Below are 15464 nucleotides of genomic sequence, written 5' to 3' on the forward strand. Positions count from 1 at the left end.
TACAGCCATACCCAATATTACTTCTCTCATGGATACATTACGTAGAGAAATAGAAACACATCACGGTGTTCTGGATCTAGCAAATACATATGTCACTGTTCCAACTGCTAAGGAATCCCAAGTTCACAATCGCATGGAAGGGCAGGAAGAGGACTTTTCAATTCCTGCCTCAGCGGTATGTGCATTTGCCTACCTTTTGTTATAATCTGGTAGTGTGTGACTTGGCAAACCAGAACAAACTTCAAAATGTACCACTACATCAATGAGCTAACGTCAATGTTTGACTCAATGGAGGCATTAGAGAAGGCAGTAACTTCGCTAACTGTGTATTTACAGGAAAAAGGGAGGGCTATAGACCCACTGAAAGTACAAGGACCAGGGCTATCAGTTAAATTCCTAGGTTCTGTCTTGTCAGGTGTAGTGGAATTCCAAGGTCACAGCCTGAACCAATACACGAGTGCCTGGCAGGGAGGTGGGCTAGTCACCCTTTCTGTCTCAGCAATGCTTCCAGAACCACGTGCACATTCTGAGCCTGCGCGGGTTCCCCTTCCCCCTGTCCTTCTGCAGCACGAGAGTATGAACAGGAGAAGGCTGCATTCCTCAGTTCACCCCTTCCTCCTAACTGTTGTTGGGAGGAGTGAGTTAATTGCTCTTTGATATATTTTCCTATAGCACCTATTTCTCAAATAAAGGCTCTGTCACCACCTTTGTTTGCTCTACATTTTGGCAAGTCAGGCAGCCAAATATCTTAAAAGGTACTCAATTATAAGCCTCCGAAAATACTTACCATGGCATTTCTGAAAAGTATCATGGGATGGTTTGGACAATGAAAGACTAGCCCTTTGAGTGAAATTTTGCCCGGGATTCCTAGGATCCCTATATCACAGGATTGCTTGTATCATTGAAAAATGAGGCCCCCTACAGGACAGAGGAAATGTTCAGGAGTCCCCAGCCCACCTGGCCGAGTATTTCAATAGTCTCAACAAAAACATACTCACTACTTGAGAACAATGGTTGCTTCCTCCACAGTGGCCTGGCCACTGCTGATGGCCTTGAACTGGCTGTAACTGAAGAAGCTTCACTGATGAAAATCAACTATTGCGTGACCGTGTTGAAAAACTGGAAAGATGGGTTGCAATTTTGAGAGGAAAAAAACCTAATCCTATCATTCCCCTACAGAACATTCAGAATATCTTTCTAGAAATTACCAGGGACCCTGTGCAAGAGAATCCACATGAACTGGACTCTGCACATGAAAGCACTAAAAGATTGGATCTTAAGGCTCCACTAGAACTATATCCCTTTGCAATCCGACCAGATATAACTAAAAAACGAAAAGAAGGCAGGATAGGCCAGCGGGGATGCCCCCTGACCAGTGGTCCCCTGCCTGGACCACGGTAAATGTAACAGCTTGCCTATACACAGCAGCTGAATTAATGGATCTAGTACAGTGGTTTAGACCGAGAGAAGCGTGCCAGCACAGCTGCTCCGATGACATGAGGGCAGAAGTGTTGCGGTGAATGGACTGGAAATTTCAAAGCTGGCATCCATTACTACTCACTCACCCTGCCCTCAGGCAGAGACTACATGCAGCTGTCCAACATAATGAAGAAAATCATTCATTGATGAAATGGTAAATGGCCGCACACCAGGCAACATGGACAAATAAGGGTGACATACCATTAAATACTGGCCTATGGTCCTCTGCGGAGGACGTGCAAAACTACATTCGAGAATTAGGCATGAAGGAGGCAATCTAGGAGGAGGATTTTGAGAGCCCAGACATGGTGAAATTTTCAGCAGGAATGAGGGACCTCATCCTGCAGCAAGCTCCACCACATCAGTATGGTACTTTGGAATCCATACTGAATCCCCAAGTGCCCTCAGAGACCATAATAAAATAAGTCTCCCAATTGGTGGCAGATCTGGGGGAGACATAGCGCCTACAAGCCAGGCACAATGTCCAAATGGTGGTGGAAAAGTTGGAGATCCATCCACCACCACAACCTAGCAGACCTGCCCTTAACATAATTTAATCTGGACCCATCAGGGTCTCAAGAAAACAAATGTTCAATCAGCTGATTAGAGCAGGAGTTCAATTTCAAAAGATCGATGGACAGCGTAATCAGGTCTTATTACAACTATGGAAACAGTTACCAGACAGTCAGAGATTCCAATAGGAATTTCTCGCCTAAAAGGGAAGGAGTTAGACTCATAGAATGGATTCCACAAGACACATGGAATCTAGAAGACTTCATAGTCCCATCAAAAAAACATAAACCTCCTCAGGTAACCCTGGCAACCAAAGTAGAGCCGTCAGAGGAAAAAGACTTAGGGATTGCAGAGCTGATGGCATGACAGGGGAGCCAAAATTACCCAAGACTAGGGTCTCTAGAGGGGATTGGAGACCCTGTGTCGAACTAAAGATTCATTGGTCCCAAAAAAATGTGCAGCCAGTTATGGCACGAGTAGATACTGGCGTAGAAACATCAATTATATATGGTGATCCAAACCAATTTTCTGGCACTAAGGTAATGATAGGTGGGTTTGGGGAGCAGATGATCCCCGCAACCCAAACATGGTAGAAATTGGGGGTTGGGCATCTACCACCCAGGAGTACAAAGCGCCTGTCACCCCAGTTCCAGAGTACATATTGGGGATAGACATTCTGTCGGGTCTGACTCTCCAAACCACTGTGGGAGACTTCAGATTAAGGGAAAGATGTATTAGTATCTGGGCAGTGCAGGCAAGGGGTCACATGAAAACTGATCCTATTTGATCCACTATATTGATCCTATTGAACTACAACCATGCCATATCACAAATACAAAGCAATTTAGACTCCTGGGTGGGCAACAAGAAATTACCAAGACTGTGCAAGAGAGAGTAGGGATCATTAGGCCTGTACACAGTCCATACGACTCCCTCATATGGCCAGTTGGGAAGTCAGATGGTATGTGGCAAATGACAATAGACTACAGAGGACTAAATAAAGTCATGCCGCCGATCCATGTGGCCATACCCAACACTGCCTCCTTCATGGATACATTAAGTAGAGAAATAGAAACGTATCACTGTGTTCTGGATCTAGCAAATGCATTTTTCAGTATTCCAATTGCTAAGGAATCTCAAGACCAGTTTGCATGCATATGGGAGGGCAGGCAGTGGACTTCTCAATTCCTACCTCAGGGACACGTGCATTCACCTACTTTTTTGTCATAATTTAGTGGCACATGACTTGGCAAATTGAAACACACCATCTACTGTCAAAATGTACCACTACATCGATGATCTGATGCTAATGTCTGACTCAGTCAAGACGTTCTCATTAGAGAAGACAGTACCATCATTAATTACTTATTTACAGGAAAAAGGATGGGCTGTAAATCCACAGAAAGTACAAGGACTAGGGCTATCAGTTAAATTCCTGGGTGTTGTCTGATCAGGCAAGACTAAGGTCTTACCCAAGAGCATCCAAGTGTTCCTGGTTCCCATGAAACAGAAGCAGCTGCAGGAGTTTTGGGGTATATTAGGATACTGGCAATCCTTTATATCCCATTTAGCACAACTGCTAAAACCCTTATATCGATTAACAAAGAAAGGCCAAGTATGGGATTGGGGTAGAACAGAACAAGAAGCCTTCCAGCAAGCAAAAATAGCTGTTAAACATGCCCAGGCGCTAGGTATATTTGATCCGACCCTTCCAGCCGAACTAGATGTGCATGTAACCCAAGCAGGGTTTGGCTGGGGTCTGTGGCAGTGCCAGAATTCTGTTTGAATCCCAATTGGGTTCTGGCATGGAGATTTGGCATGGAGCAGAAGAGAGATACAGCATGGTTGAAAAGCAGTTACTGGCTACCTATTCTGCATTGCAGGCAGTAGAACCAATAACTCAGACCGCAGAGGTTATTGTCAAAACAACTTTACCAGTTCAGGGGTGGGTAAAAGACCTAACTCACATTCCTAAGACCGGGGTGGCCCAATCACAAACAGTAGCACGCTGGGTTGCCTATCTTAGCCAAAGAAGCCGCCTGCCATCATCTCCACTGAAGGAATAACTTCAAAAGATACTTGGGCTGGTAACATACCACAGCGAGACACCTGAGGAAATAGTGGTTACTTGTCCAGAAAAGAGTCCTGTACAGGAGGGGAAATACCCTATCCCAGAAGATGCCTGGTATACAGATGGATCCTGAAGAGGGAACCCAAGTACGTGGTGAGCTGTCGCGTACCATCCCTCAACTGAAAAGATATGGTTCGAAGAGGGGAATGGACAAAGTAGCCAGTGGGCTCAGCTACAAGCTGTGTGGATGGTGATAGCTCAGGAGCCTGGCAACAGCTCACTGAACATCTGCACAGACAGTTGGGCAGTCTACTGAGGGCTCACGCTCTGGATAGCGCAGTGGGCCACTCAGGATTGGACAATCCATGCCCGACCTATCTGCGGCAAAGATATGTGGGTTGATATATGGAACGTGGTTAGGCACAGGACCGTACGAGCATACCACGTCTCTGGACATCAACCCTTGCAGTCACCAGGCAATGATGAAGCTGACACACTGGCTCGAGTCTGATGGTTGGGAAGTACACCATCAGAAGACATAGCTCACTGGCTGCATCGGAAATTACGGCATGCAGGACAGAAAACCATGTGGGCAGCAGCTAAAGCATGGGGGTTGCCCATACAGTTACCAGATATTGTCCAGGCATGTCAGGACTGTGATGCTTGCTCACGAATGAGACCAAGACCTCTGCTGGAAACTACGGCCCATCTCTCTAGAGGACACAACCCATTACAGCGATGACAGATTGATTATATAGGTCCCCTTCCTCGATCTGAGGGGGCCAGATATGCCCTAACTTGTGTTGATACAGCGAGTGGACTGATGCAAGCCTATCCCGTAGCAAAGGCAAACCAAGCCTATACCATCAAAGCTCTAACTAGATTGATGGCATCATACGGGACTCCTGAGGTTATTGAGAGTGATCAAAAGGTACACATTTCACATGTGCAACTGTGCAGAAGTGGGCTGAAGACAATAGCATTGAATGGTGGTTTCACCTGCCCTACAGTCCAACGGGAGCAGGCCTAATAGAAAGCTACAATGGGATCCTGAAGGCTGCTCTGAAGGCAGATTCACAGTCCTTGCAGGGGTGGACCGAGAGGCTTTATGAAACCCTGCAAGACTTGAATGAGAGACCAAGAGATGGCAGACCCAGTGCTTTAAAAATGCTGCAGACAACTTGGGCCTCCCCACTTAGGATTCAAATTACAAGCAAGGACACCTCACTCAAGCCACAAGTTGGCACCATGAATAATCTTCTGCTCCCTGCCCCTGATGACCTAGAGCCCGGGAGACACAAGGTAAAATGGCCTTGGAAGGTGCAAGCAGGACCAAAACGGTGTGGTCTCCTTGCACCTTGGGGGAGATTGTTAGAGGTTGGGGGATCAGTAAACCCATCAGTAATTGGTGTATGGCCAACAGAGGTAGTAGTTGACACCCCTGTTTTCATTGCAAAGGGGACATTAATCATGTCCATGTGGCAAATTAGAACCCCCCCTTTGGTACCCGATATAGTGATTCAGTCGCAGATTTCAGGCCAAAGAGTGTGGATCGAAGGCCAGGACGTGCCCTGATACAGGCAGAGGTGTTGACTCAAGACCGAAATACAGCCTGCATCTTACTGTGGAGGGCAGACTCCTGAGGTTATTGAGAGTGACCAAAAGGTACACATTTCACATGTGCAACTGTGCAGAAGTGGGCTGAAGACAACAACATTGAATGGCAATTTCACCTGCCATATAATCCAATGGGATCAGGCCTAATAGAAATCTAAAATGCGATGCAGAAGGCCGCTCTATGAAACCCTGTGGGACTTGAATGAGACCAGGAGATGGCAGACCCACTGCTTTAAGAATGTTGCAGACAACTTGGGCCTTCCCACTTAGGATACAAATTATTGGCAAGGACACCTCGCTGAAGTAGCAAATCAGCACCATGAATAATCTGCCACTGAGGACCTAGAGTGCAGAAAGCAGAAGGTAAAATGGGCTTGGAAGCTGCAAGAAGGACTGAAATGGCATTGTCTACCTGCACCTTGCAGGAGATTATTAGAGGCTGGGGGGGGGGGGGGGGGGGGGGGGGGGGGGGGGAAAAAAACCGGTAAACCCTATGATAGTCAGTACATGGCCAGCAGAGATAGTTGACATCCCCAGCTTCATCACAAAGGGGACATTAATTATATTCATGCGGCAAATTAGGACACCTCCTCCCCCCCTGCCTTTGGTACCTGATATAGTCATCCAGCCACAGATATCAGGCCAAAGAGTACGGTACCGAAAGCCAGGACATGCCCTGGTGCTAGTGGAGGTGTTGACTCAAGACAGAAACACAGCCTTTATCTTATTGTGGAGGGCAGATATACCCCTCCTTGTACCAATTAGACATCTGTACTACTCCTCTTGAGGTTGTTAAGTTCACAGGATCACTGGTAGGAGCAACACCACTCCAGCATGCTCCAGTGTCCATAAGGAAGCATCATGCACTCCGTGGTGAACTGCTGAACTTCTGAGAACTGACAAGCGCAAACCCATCAGCTGCTACAGGTCCTTGAAGAAGATATTTCTCCACAAGGAGCATGAAGTACTGGCCCAACGGAACCACAAAAGGACTGTCAACAATCACCTTCAGCACTTAATCTTACATGGCAATGGATAATGTATGTGCATTGCATTGTATGCACACTGTACTTTGGTTTGCCAAAACCAAAGCTTAGGGGTAGCTTACCCCTGACCTGCTCAATCATTGGTTCATGCTGTGAAGGGCTGGAGTGCAGTGGAATTGCCAGGTCACAGGCTGAAACAATGGTTGAGTACCAGGTGAGAAGACGTGGCTAACCCAGATAGTTCAGCTGCAAGCAAGGTACCTGAGTGACTGGAAGGGGTGGAGCCTGGATCCACACTTCCTTGCCCTCATTTAAGCGTTAGCAGCTGAGGGAGTAGCATCTCTGTGGATAGAGATTGCAATCCTCTTAAGCCATCATGGTAGTTGGAAGGGGTGAGCCCATTTTCCTTCTTTATTACCTGTTATTGATCCATAGTGCCTGTATCCCATTTGAAGGCACTGTCATTGCCTAGTTTTGCCATACAGAAGGCAAGCCAAATGTAGAAAAGAAAAAAACAAAAATTGAGTCCACTATTTTCTTTGTTTTCTGATCCCTTCTTAAGTTTAATATTTTGCTCCTTGAAACCTAATGTCTTCAAAGGGTTTCCAGCAGTCCTGCATACGTTTATTTGGATACAAACAATATGAAGATTTCTTATGTCTAGAATATGTCCTTATTCATTTTTTTTTTAAATCACAGAGGAAAAAAAAATAAATAAGAGACTGTGGGGTATGTTAAGGTGCCATGTGGCCTATTTCTTAGCTTTAAGGTTCAATCTGCTACACCTACTCAACTCCTCAGAGAGCATAAGCTTGCAATTCTCAACTGCTAGAAAATACCAAATAAATTCCTTCTGGATGACCTTAAGTGCTTTGTTATCTGTGCAAGCTGTAATGAATGCGAGGTTTATCTACAAAGATCCGGTGACATCCACACCCATTATTGTTCTTCTGTTTTGTTGAGTTCTTTTTAGCATTGCTTCTGTCATAATCCCATCCGATATCAAGTCAGCTATTTCCTATTAGTTACTACAAGACTGGGGTGTGGTGCACTGATACCACACAAGGTCAGAATTACCATCATCTACACAAACAGCAACTGGCTTGCATGTCATCCTATGTCAGTAGAGCTGTGTGCACGTGTGTACAAAAATTAAGTATTTGTCTTCCTCTAATTGTTAAAGATGGCTTACTACCACATCCCAAACATTATACCTCTATACAAAGCATTAAAAACAAACAACAAAGAAAAACATAACCAAAAAGATGAAGGAATCAGGAACTCCAAAACCAAACACTGTGGAAAAAAAAAAATCCAATAGAAAGTGGTGAGGCTAACAGTGACGATGCCTGCTAAGAGCCTTCTGTAATGCTTCACTTACTTGTAACTAAGTGCCCCTGTAAGCAACCTATCCAATAATTACGCCACAGAACAACTGCTGATCCAGCAGAGCAGGATAGTAAGCAGCAGGGCTTCAGGCCAGATGCTGAACTACTCCAAAAACAAACTGGGGCAGCCCAAGTAACTCTACCAAATAAATGGAGCTACTTCTTGCAGCAGTATGTTGGCAACTTTCATGTTAAAAAAAAAAAATCATTTTGACTGAAAAAAAAGAACAAAGTAATAGCCACATGGAAGCACCTGCTAACTTCATTGAGGAATTCCTGAAATAAACTTAAAGGACTAACATCCCTGATGGCATTTTCCAGTTTTGAGAATTCAGACACAGCTTCTCAATGATCTGATTCACCTAAAAACCTTAATTAGTCTAACCCAACACAAAACCTGTAAAATTATAAAGCTAACCAATAACCTGGGGCTCCATCATCTTCTACACATATGCGCTTAATGTTCAACAGCCAAGAAGCAGGTTGATTTCCTAACCTGATAAGAGCCTTGATTTTCTGTCACAGAGCTTTGTATTTTAATCTGCAGGACAGTGTAATATAGAGACCAGACAAACCTCCAACTGAAGGAAGACTCCAATAGTTACTGAAACTTGTACTGAGCTGGAGGTCATTCAGTGAATGGCAAACTGTTTGACAATGACCTTCCAGCCCTCCGTGTAAAAAAAAAAAACAAGGTTCAAAAGCAGAGTGCAAGCCCCAGGCCTTTAAAAAGCAGCACAGTGATACAATTGTATCAGAGTTAACTTGTTTACAGTGAGCAATGCATCCACAAGATGATATTCAGTAAAGCAAAAGGCTTGCTGAATGAGGAAAAAGCATTCAGAGTGTATTGTTGCTTCCTCTCATTATCTTCTCATTAAATTCAATGCAGAATATTACAGTACCTTTGCACAAAGGGACAACTATACATTTCCACATAATTCTGAAAGTCTATCCTATTGCCTGTGACTCTCTCTCTCATGACATGAAGATGACCTTGCTTCAGTGAGATGAGGCTACAGTTTGAGAACTCTGGAAGAGGAAAGAGGAAGACAACTTAATTACAAATTAAAGTTGAATTTGCAGGCAGGCAGGCAGATCACTCAGTGACACTCAGGGAAAATCAGGAGCAGGCCTAGGTCAGTGTAACTGGATTTGATTCCAGATGGCAGTGACACACTGAGGAACAGTTAGATTTTCATGTAACAGCTAACCAGTATTTGCAGAATATTCAGTATCTAGGAGAAGAAACCTACACCACACTGATACATACCTGTACTTTGGATAAGGATGTACAAAATCACATTTCTATTTTCACTGTTGACTACCAGATGGCATTTACAGCCCACAGCCAACCTCAAATCTCCTCTCAGGACCTGAATGTTCGAAGCTGCCTTCCTGATTCCTCTCTAGCAGGTGCACTGTTATCACAACATGGAGTAGCTCAGCATGTACTTTTGCCCTCCAGACAAAAACTGCAGCAGCATAGACATACACTTTGCATTCCCATCACTTCATTATGCTTCTGCTCCTACTATTTCTCCCTCCATCTCCCTCCACTGATGCACACATCCTGATATTCAGCCAAGTCCTACTTTCTAATCATTTAATATTCCTGAGTAATCCCAGAAACTGTATTCCATGCAGTTACCTATACATCTTGCTGGTGGTCCTAGAAGCTAAGACCAGCAACTGTCACCACAGCACAGTTCGCGATTGCCCTTAGTTACAAGACTAGGTACAGGGTAGACAAGGAGAGGGGAACCACCTGTCAAACTGTCAGGCACGAGAGGCTCAGTCTGGTGAGCCTTCTGCAAGGATCAGAACACTCAACAAAGCAAGAGGCTACAGCTGGGAGCTGTTAAATTGCAAACAGAAGAGGATGCCCCTTCTGCTCCACTTCACTTGAAATAACCAATGATGAGCAGCAAGGATTTCAAGGACTGTGCAAGGCAAGAAATCACTAATCGCATCAGCAGATGAGTGAAAATCCAAATCACAATATGGTATTCAAAGTAAAATGCTCCCTGTGAAAACATGCAGCTTAGTAAACTGGCAATCTTCATTATTCAAAAATTTCAAGTGCATTCAGGGGCAACCTCAGAGTATGCTATGATACTACGACACCGTCAAGCGGTCACAAGAACAGTAGACTTGGCTTCTAAAGTTCGTGCTATGCAATAAAACAAATTAGAAACACTTACCTCTCTGCAGAAATGTCTAAAGCACAGTCTGGGATAAGCAACAGGAGGCAACAGCGCAAGACAAGGATAGAAACAGCAGGAGGGAAACAGCCAGTCACTCAAAGAAGTCCACAAAAGAAACTACGCTACTTCTATAACGATACACAGGCTGTAGCATGACATCACCTACCATGAGCCTCCTACAACGGCTGTGTCACAGTTTCACTCTCTGTGGCACCCACCTGATCCTTTCAGAGCAGCACACAGAACACCAGGCTGGATTTCTTTCAGCCTCTTCACAATTTCATGAAGAAAGTAAAACTCATTTGTTTCAGCATGTAATACTCAAATTTAGAGCTTGATCCCACTCTGAAATTACACCTCGTTATCCATTCTAATCTATGTTAAGCAAGTCAACACAGCTCTGAAATGCAAAGCACAGCTCTCTGGCTGTAGCACAGTGATTTTCAGCTGTGCTCCAGCTGTTTGACCAAATAATGTTCTAAGTCTCCTAAGGCTCTCAGCACATTAGTTTAGCATAGCAGCTTCAAATTTCTACTCCTTTGACCTAACTCAGGTGCCGCATAGGGTGACGTACACAAAAAAGTTACCAAAGAGCAGGTGGCCCTGAAATTTAAAATCAGGTACGTAATACTAGATTCCTCTAAGTGTTTCATTCTAGTTCAAGTATCAGCACTGTAATCTGTGAACATTCTCCAAAACAGAAGTCAAATAAAAGCCTCCAAACACTGCAGGCAAATCTTTCATACTGCCCTTGTGATAACATGCCACCATGTTTGCACAGGGCTTTAGAAAGTGACCAGAAACACTCAAGATATTGCTGTACTTTAATATTATTGAAGACAAGGTCAACAGTACTTGGAAGACCCACCAGTACTTACCCAAGGATTCAGGAGCCCCACTTCACCTATGTGGTTTGGAAAACTTTATTTGTGACATCCCAAAGTGGGATATCAATGTATTAGAACTGCTGAATTGTCAAATTATTCTGATCAGTCTTGCATGCTTTATGCAGGACAACCAATCCAAAATGCTGAGAATCATAGAAGGGTTTGGGTTGGAAAAGACCTTAAAGATTCTACAGTGCTAACCCTGCTGCCATGGGTAAGGAAAGCTATTAACAATGATGAGGCTCCAGACACACATCACTGTATTTCACAGGCACAGAGTCCCGCATAACGACATTGGTTCATACACTCAAAGCAGCTATTTCTCCAGAAGAAGCACACTTCTTGTAGCCCAGCAGAAGGCTCTGCTCTGAAAGGGCTGTAGGGTATTTGCAAACTGAACAAACAGCCTAAATCTTCAACATCAGCCAGGCATAAAAAAGAGGAAAAATAAAGACAAAAAACACTTTCAGGAAACATATGCTAGGCCTAACATCACAGAAATTCAACAGCAAATATTTTATAACATAGATAGAGACACCAGTTCTTCCCCAGGGATAAATTCTCAAGGTACCTTTATCTGAATATTACTGCATGTTTTCAGTAAGTAGCTATTCCTCATTTCAGACAAGGCATCACGTTACAATGAATCAAAGGTAACTCACTGAAATCTCCTTTCCATGCAAATTCTTTCTCTTTAAAGAAAAACAGAACACTCAATAACAGCTTGGGATAACAATAAATAAACATAGGAAAGTAAATATGAAAAAAACCAACCCACAAACCTTTGCCTGGCAGCACTGAGAAGGCAGCTGGATGCATGGGGTAGTTTCACAGAACAGCAAAGGCTCAACTCAGCACCTGAAGTCAGAACCTCTTAAGTCAAAGGCACATCAAGAAAGCAGGCCCATACATCCCCTTGCCAAACCACCAACTGCAAGGGAGGCCTGAGACCTGCCAATACAAGACAGCTATAGCAAATTAAGTGAAGATAACAATTAAATCTGAAGGGGTTTAAACGGCAGTGAATTCCCATGTAAGGAAGTTTACTTTCAAACCCAAGTTGCACGCTCCATTGGGCCCACAGAACCGATCGTGCTGTTTCACTGACAGAAGCAGCCTCTCCCTAAGAAGAACCCAGTCGGACACGTGCTCTGCCCGCGCTGAAGCGTTCCACAAACCCACCCGGCGCCTGGCCGCCCCAGGCACCACACTGGAGCCGCTGCCCACCCGTGAAGTGAAGCTGAGGCAAACCACCCCGGGACTGCCCCCGCTCCGAAGGCAAGCGGCGGCTGCGGGAGATACTGTACCGGCGGGCAGGAGGCAGTCCAGCGGCGTAAAGACACGCTCCATAGCTCCTCGCTGCCCACCGTGAAATACGAGCACAGATCGCCGAGCGCCCAACCAACGGCCTCCGCCAGAGGAGCACAAGCAACATAGACCTGAACACACCCCACCCCTCCCGCTGGGATATGGGCAGTCGTGTTCAACTCCGGTCGATGGGAGGAGTGGAAGGCGGTAATGGCAGTGCCGAGAGAATCGATCCCCGCCACAATCCGCCGCTCGGCGCTTGATTGAGAGGGAAGGCGGGGTGGGAGGCGGTGGAGGCTGCCGGCAGTGGTCGGCTGTTCAGCGCGGGGCCCAGAGGAGAGAGGCGTGGCCCAGCAGATAGAGGCTGCGTGTGGGTTTGTTACTCTTGCGGTGCTGCAATGAGCCGTTCTGTCAGAGAAATCAGCTTGCAGCCCGCGTTGCGGCTGCAGTCCTGCAGCGAGACCTCAGCATCTGCATGCAGCCCCTGTGCTGCTGTCACACAGCTTCGCTGCATCAGAGCCCCAGCACTTCGGTTCACGGAGTTTACAGGCTGGCTTTCTTCTTGTTTCATGTGGCGAGCTTAGCTCTCAAGAGCCTGAGCAGTGGAAACAGCTGACACATGGTGTGTTTGTTTTCCGTAGTTAATTAAATTAAAAAGTTAATCCTCTCCCTGTTTCCAGCCCCTAAGCAGAACTGTGACATTTACACTCAGCTTAATGCTCAATGGAAAGTATTTTATTGTAATGCCATCACAGAATTTGTTATATAGATAGGTTTTAGCTGCTTGTAGACTCTTAACTAGAAAATAAATAATCCTGAGGCATGAAATACGTTTTTTTTTTTTTTGTGCAAGGAACAGGAAGGTCAGACCTCGAGGCCCCCAGGATGTGACTGGTGTGTTCTGGCCTCTAGAGTGGTGCTTGGCATTGCTGTGCCTCCTGTTGCCATCTCCACAGATCTCAGTCACCAACTCCACTCCCTGTGCAGCTGTGCACTAAGCTGTCTCCCACTGCCCTCTTGCTGTCTGTGTGTCCTGTCTGGGTTCCTTGGTCTCAACTCCAGCTTTGTCTGAAGGTTCAGCTAATTTCCTATGAGGAAAGGTTGAGGGAACTGGCCTTGTTTAGTTTGGAGAAGAGAAGGCTCTGGGGAGACCTCATTGTGGCCTTCCAGTACTTGAAGGGAGCGTATAAACAGGAGGGTGAATGGCTGTTTATGAGGGTGGATAGAGATAGGACAAGGGGGAATGGTTTTAAACTGAGACGGGAGGTTTAGGTTGAATATTAGGAAGAAATTTTTCACACAGAGGGTGGTGACACACTGGAACAGGTTGCCCCAGGAGGTTGTGGGTGCCCCATCCTTGGAGGCATTCAAGGCCAGGCTGGATGTGGCTCTGGGCAGCCTGGTCTAGTGGTTGGTGACCCTGCACATAGCAGGGGGATTGAAACTTGATGATCGTTATGGTCCTTTTCAACCCAGGCCATTCTATGATTCTATGATTCCTCTGGTTCAGAGGAGCTGTGCTGCAGCAGCAGGAAACAAAGGAGTACAGCCTGTGGCTCCTGCCTTCAGGATCTCACCAATTTGTCACTGCTCTCCCAGGAAACAATCTTCAAGCAAGTGGGAGATATGATGCAGAGTCTGTCTGAACAGCCACCACACACCTTCTTAGCAAGCCCTCGACAGAGGCACTTTGGGGTGGGATGAGGTGAACAGGCATAGACTAGATTTAGAGATACTTGGGAAGAGAGAGCACTGCAGCCAGATAAGGTCTCCAGTCAAATCAGAGAAAAGTAGGACCCATAGGTCAGCCCTTTGTGCAGTCCACGCTGTTAGGCTGAGGTCTGTAGCTGAATCGACAGTTTTAATTGTCATTGGTGCTTGGGTGAGGCTGGGCCATGTTTACCCTTCATGATGACATAAATCTGCAATGATTAATGGTACCTCTTTGATCTGAACAGTGCAAGCCCTAAGCCTTCACATTGCCTCTTTTAGATAAGCTGTCCTGTCCCCTGTGAGAGATTGTGGTCTACAAGCAATTCTAGGCCACAAAGATTATAAGAAGTTCTGAAGAGTTTAAGGCGTGCATGTCTTAACAATGAGAGAATTGAGAAGTTCCTGGGAAAATCAAGGAAAATATGGATATCAAGATTATCACTGCTTACACTATAGAAATTAAAAATGTTTCACTTTTGACTCATTTAAAAGTTTTCTTTCCTCTCCACTGAGAACTTGAATTTCAAACAGTATTAGACAGAACTTTGAAAGCAGCTCAGCGTCTTTCTTTAACCGGGGTAAGAGCAACCAATGTAAGGATGCTGATTGTGCAAGAACCACCATGCGGATCCATCTTCTCTTCTGCGCTTTTTTTTTTCCCCTTTCAATTTTGCTAAGTGTTTTCCCACCACTGGGTAAAATTATTAAATCTTCTCCAATATAGCTCATTTTTCTAAAGTATCTGCCAGTCTTTCTGAAATGTTTATTTATTCTGATTTGTTATTTTTTTCTGATAAAAGTACTGATAAGCAGCATTGGCTTCTTGAGAACTGCCATGCTTGCTCAGAGTGAAGGTCTGTCCTAGTTAGGACCCCATTCCTATAGTGCTCAGTTACAAAACTTTCTTCTTCTTTTCTCCTCTGTGCTCTTTTAACTTTTTTTTTTTCTTTTTGAAATTCAACTATTTTCAATTTCTCTGCTCTCTTCATATCTGATGAGGCTTTTTCTGCTCTATCAGACCTAGGAGTCTGCCCGCCACTGCAAAAAATCAATCTCTTTGCTGATCATACTAATGCATGATTTGTAACAATAGCATTACAAAGAGAAATCAGACTTGGGAGAATAGGCTGGCACTAGGATCCTTAAAATCCTTTTGAGTTGTTCAAAGGTCTGTAAGGTAAGGCAAAGTGCCTGCTCACTGTATAAGTAGGTGAGAGGCAAGCATGTCAGGTGCTCTTCGCTTTTTCTGATAACTCTAGCTTCCTTTCAGTGCCCTTTCTTTAAGGCTTTGAATC

General features: G+C 45.1%; 1 protein-coding gene across 21 annotated transcripts in view; it reads right to left on the reverse strand.

Annotated features, from left to right (window-relative positions):
* TPK1 (thiamin pyrophosphokinase 1) overlaps nt 1-12617 on the reverse strand; it is a 347987-nt gene extending 335370 nt beyond the window's left edge. For 16 of the 21 annotated variants that reach the window (XM_040696447.2, XM_015275901.4, XM_015275898.4 and 13 more), the window contains exon 1: nt 12456-12617. In XM_040696447.2, the coding sequence (XP_040552381.1) occupies nt 12456-12583 (128 nt within the window). In that variant the 5' untranslated portion in view covers nt 12584-12617. Of the gene's footprint in view, nt 1-11930; nt 12007-12455 lie in introns of all 21 variants that reach the window. The other 5 variants (XM_046933851.1, XM_046933844.1, XM_040696445.2 and 2 more) reach the window with 1 other exon arrangement.
* Nucleotides 12618-15464: the final 2847 nt, after the last annotated feature.

This window comes from Gallus gallus, chromosome 2 (genome assembly GCF_016699485.2).
Source record: "Gallus gallus isolate bGalGal1 chromosome 2, bGalGal1.mat.broiler.GRCg7b, whole genome shotgun sequence".
In the NCBI taxonomy this organism is placed as follows: Eukaryota; Metazoa; Chordata; class Aves; order Galliformes; family Phasianidae; genus Gallus; species Gallus gallus.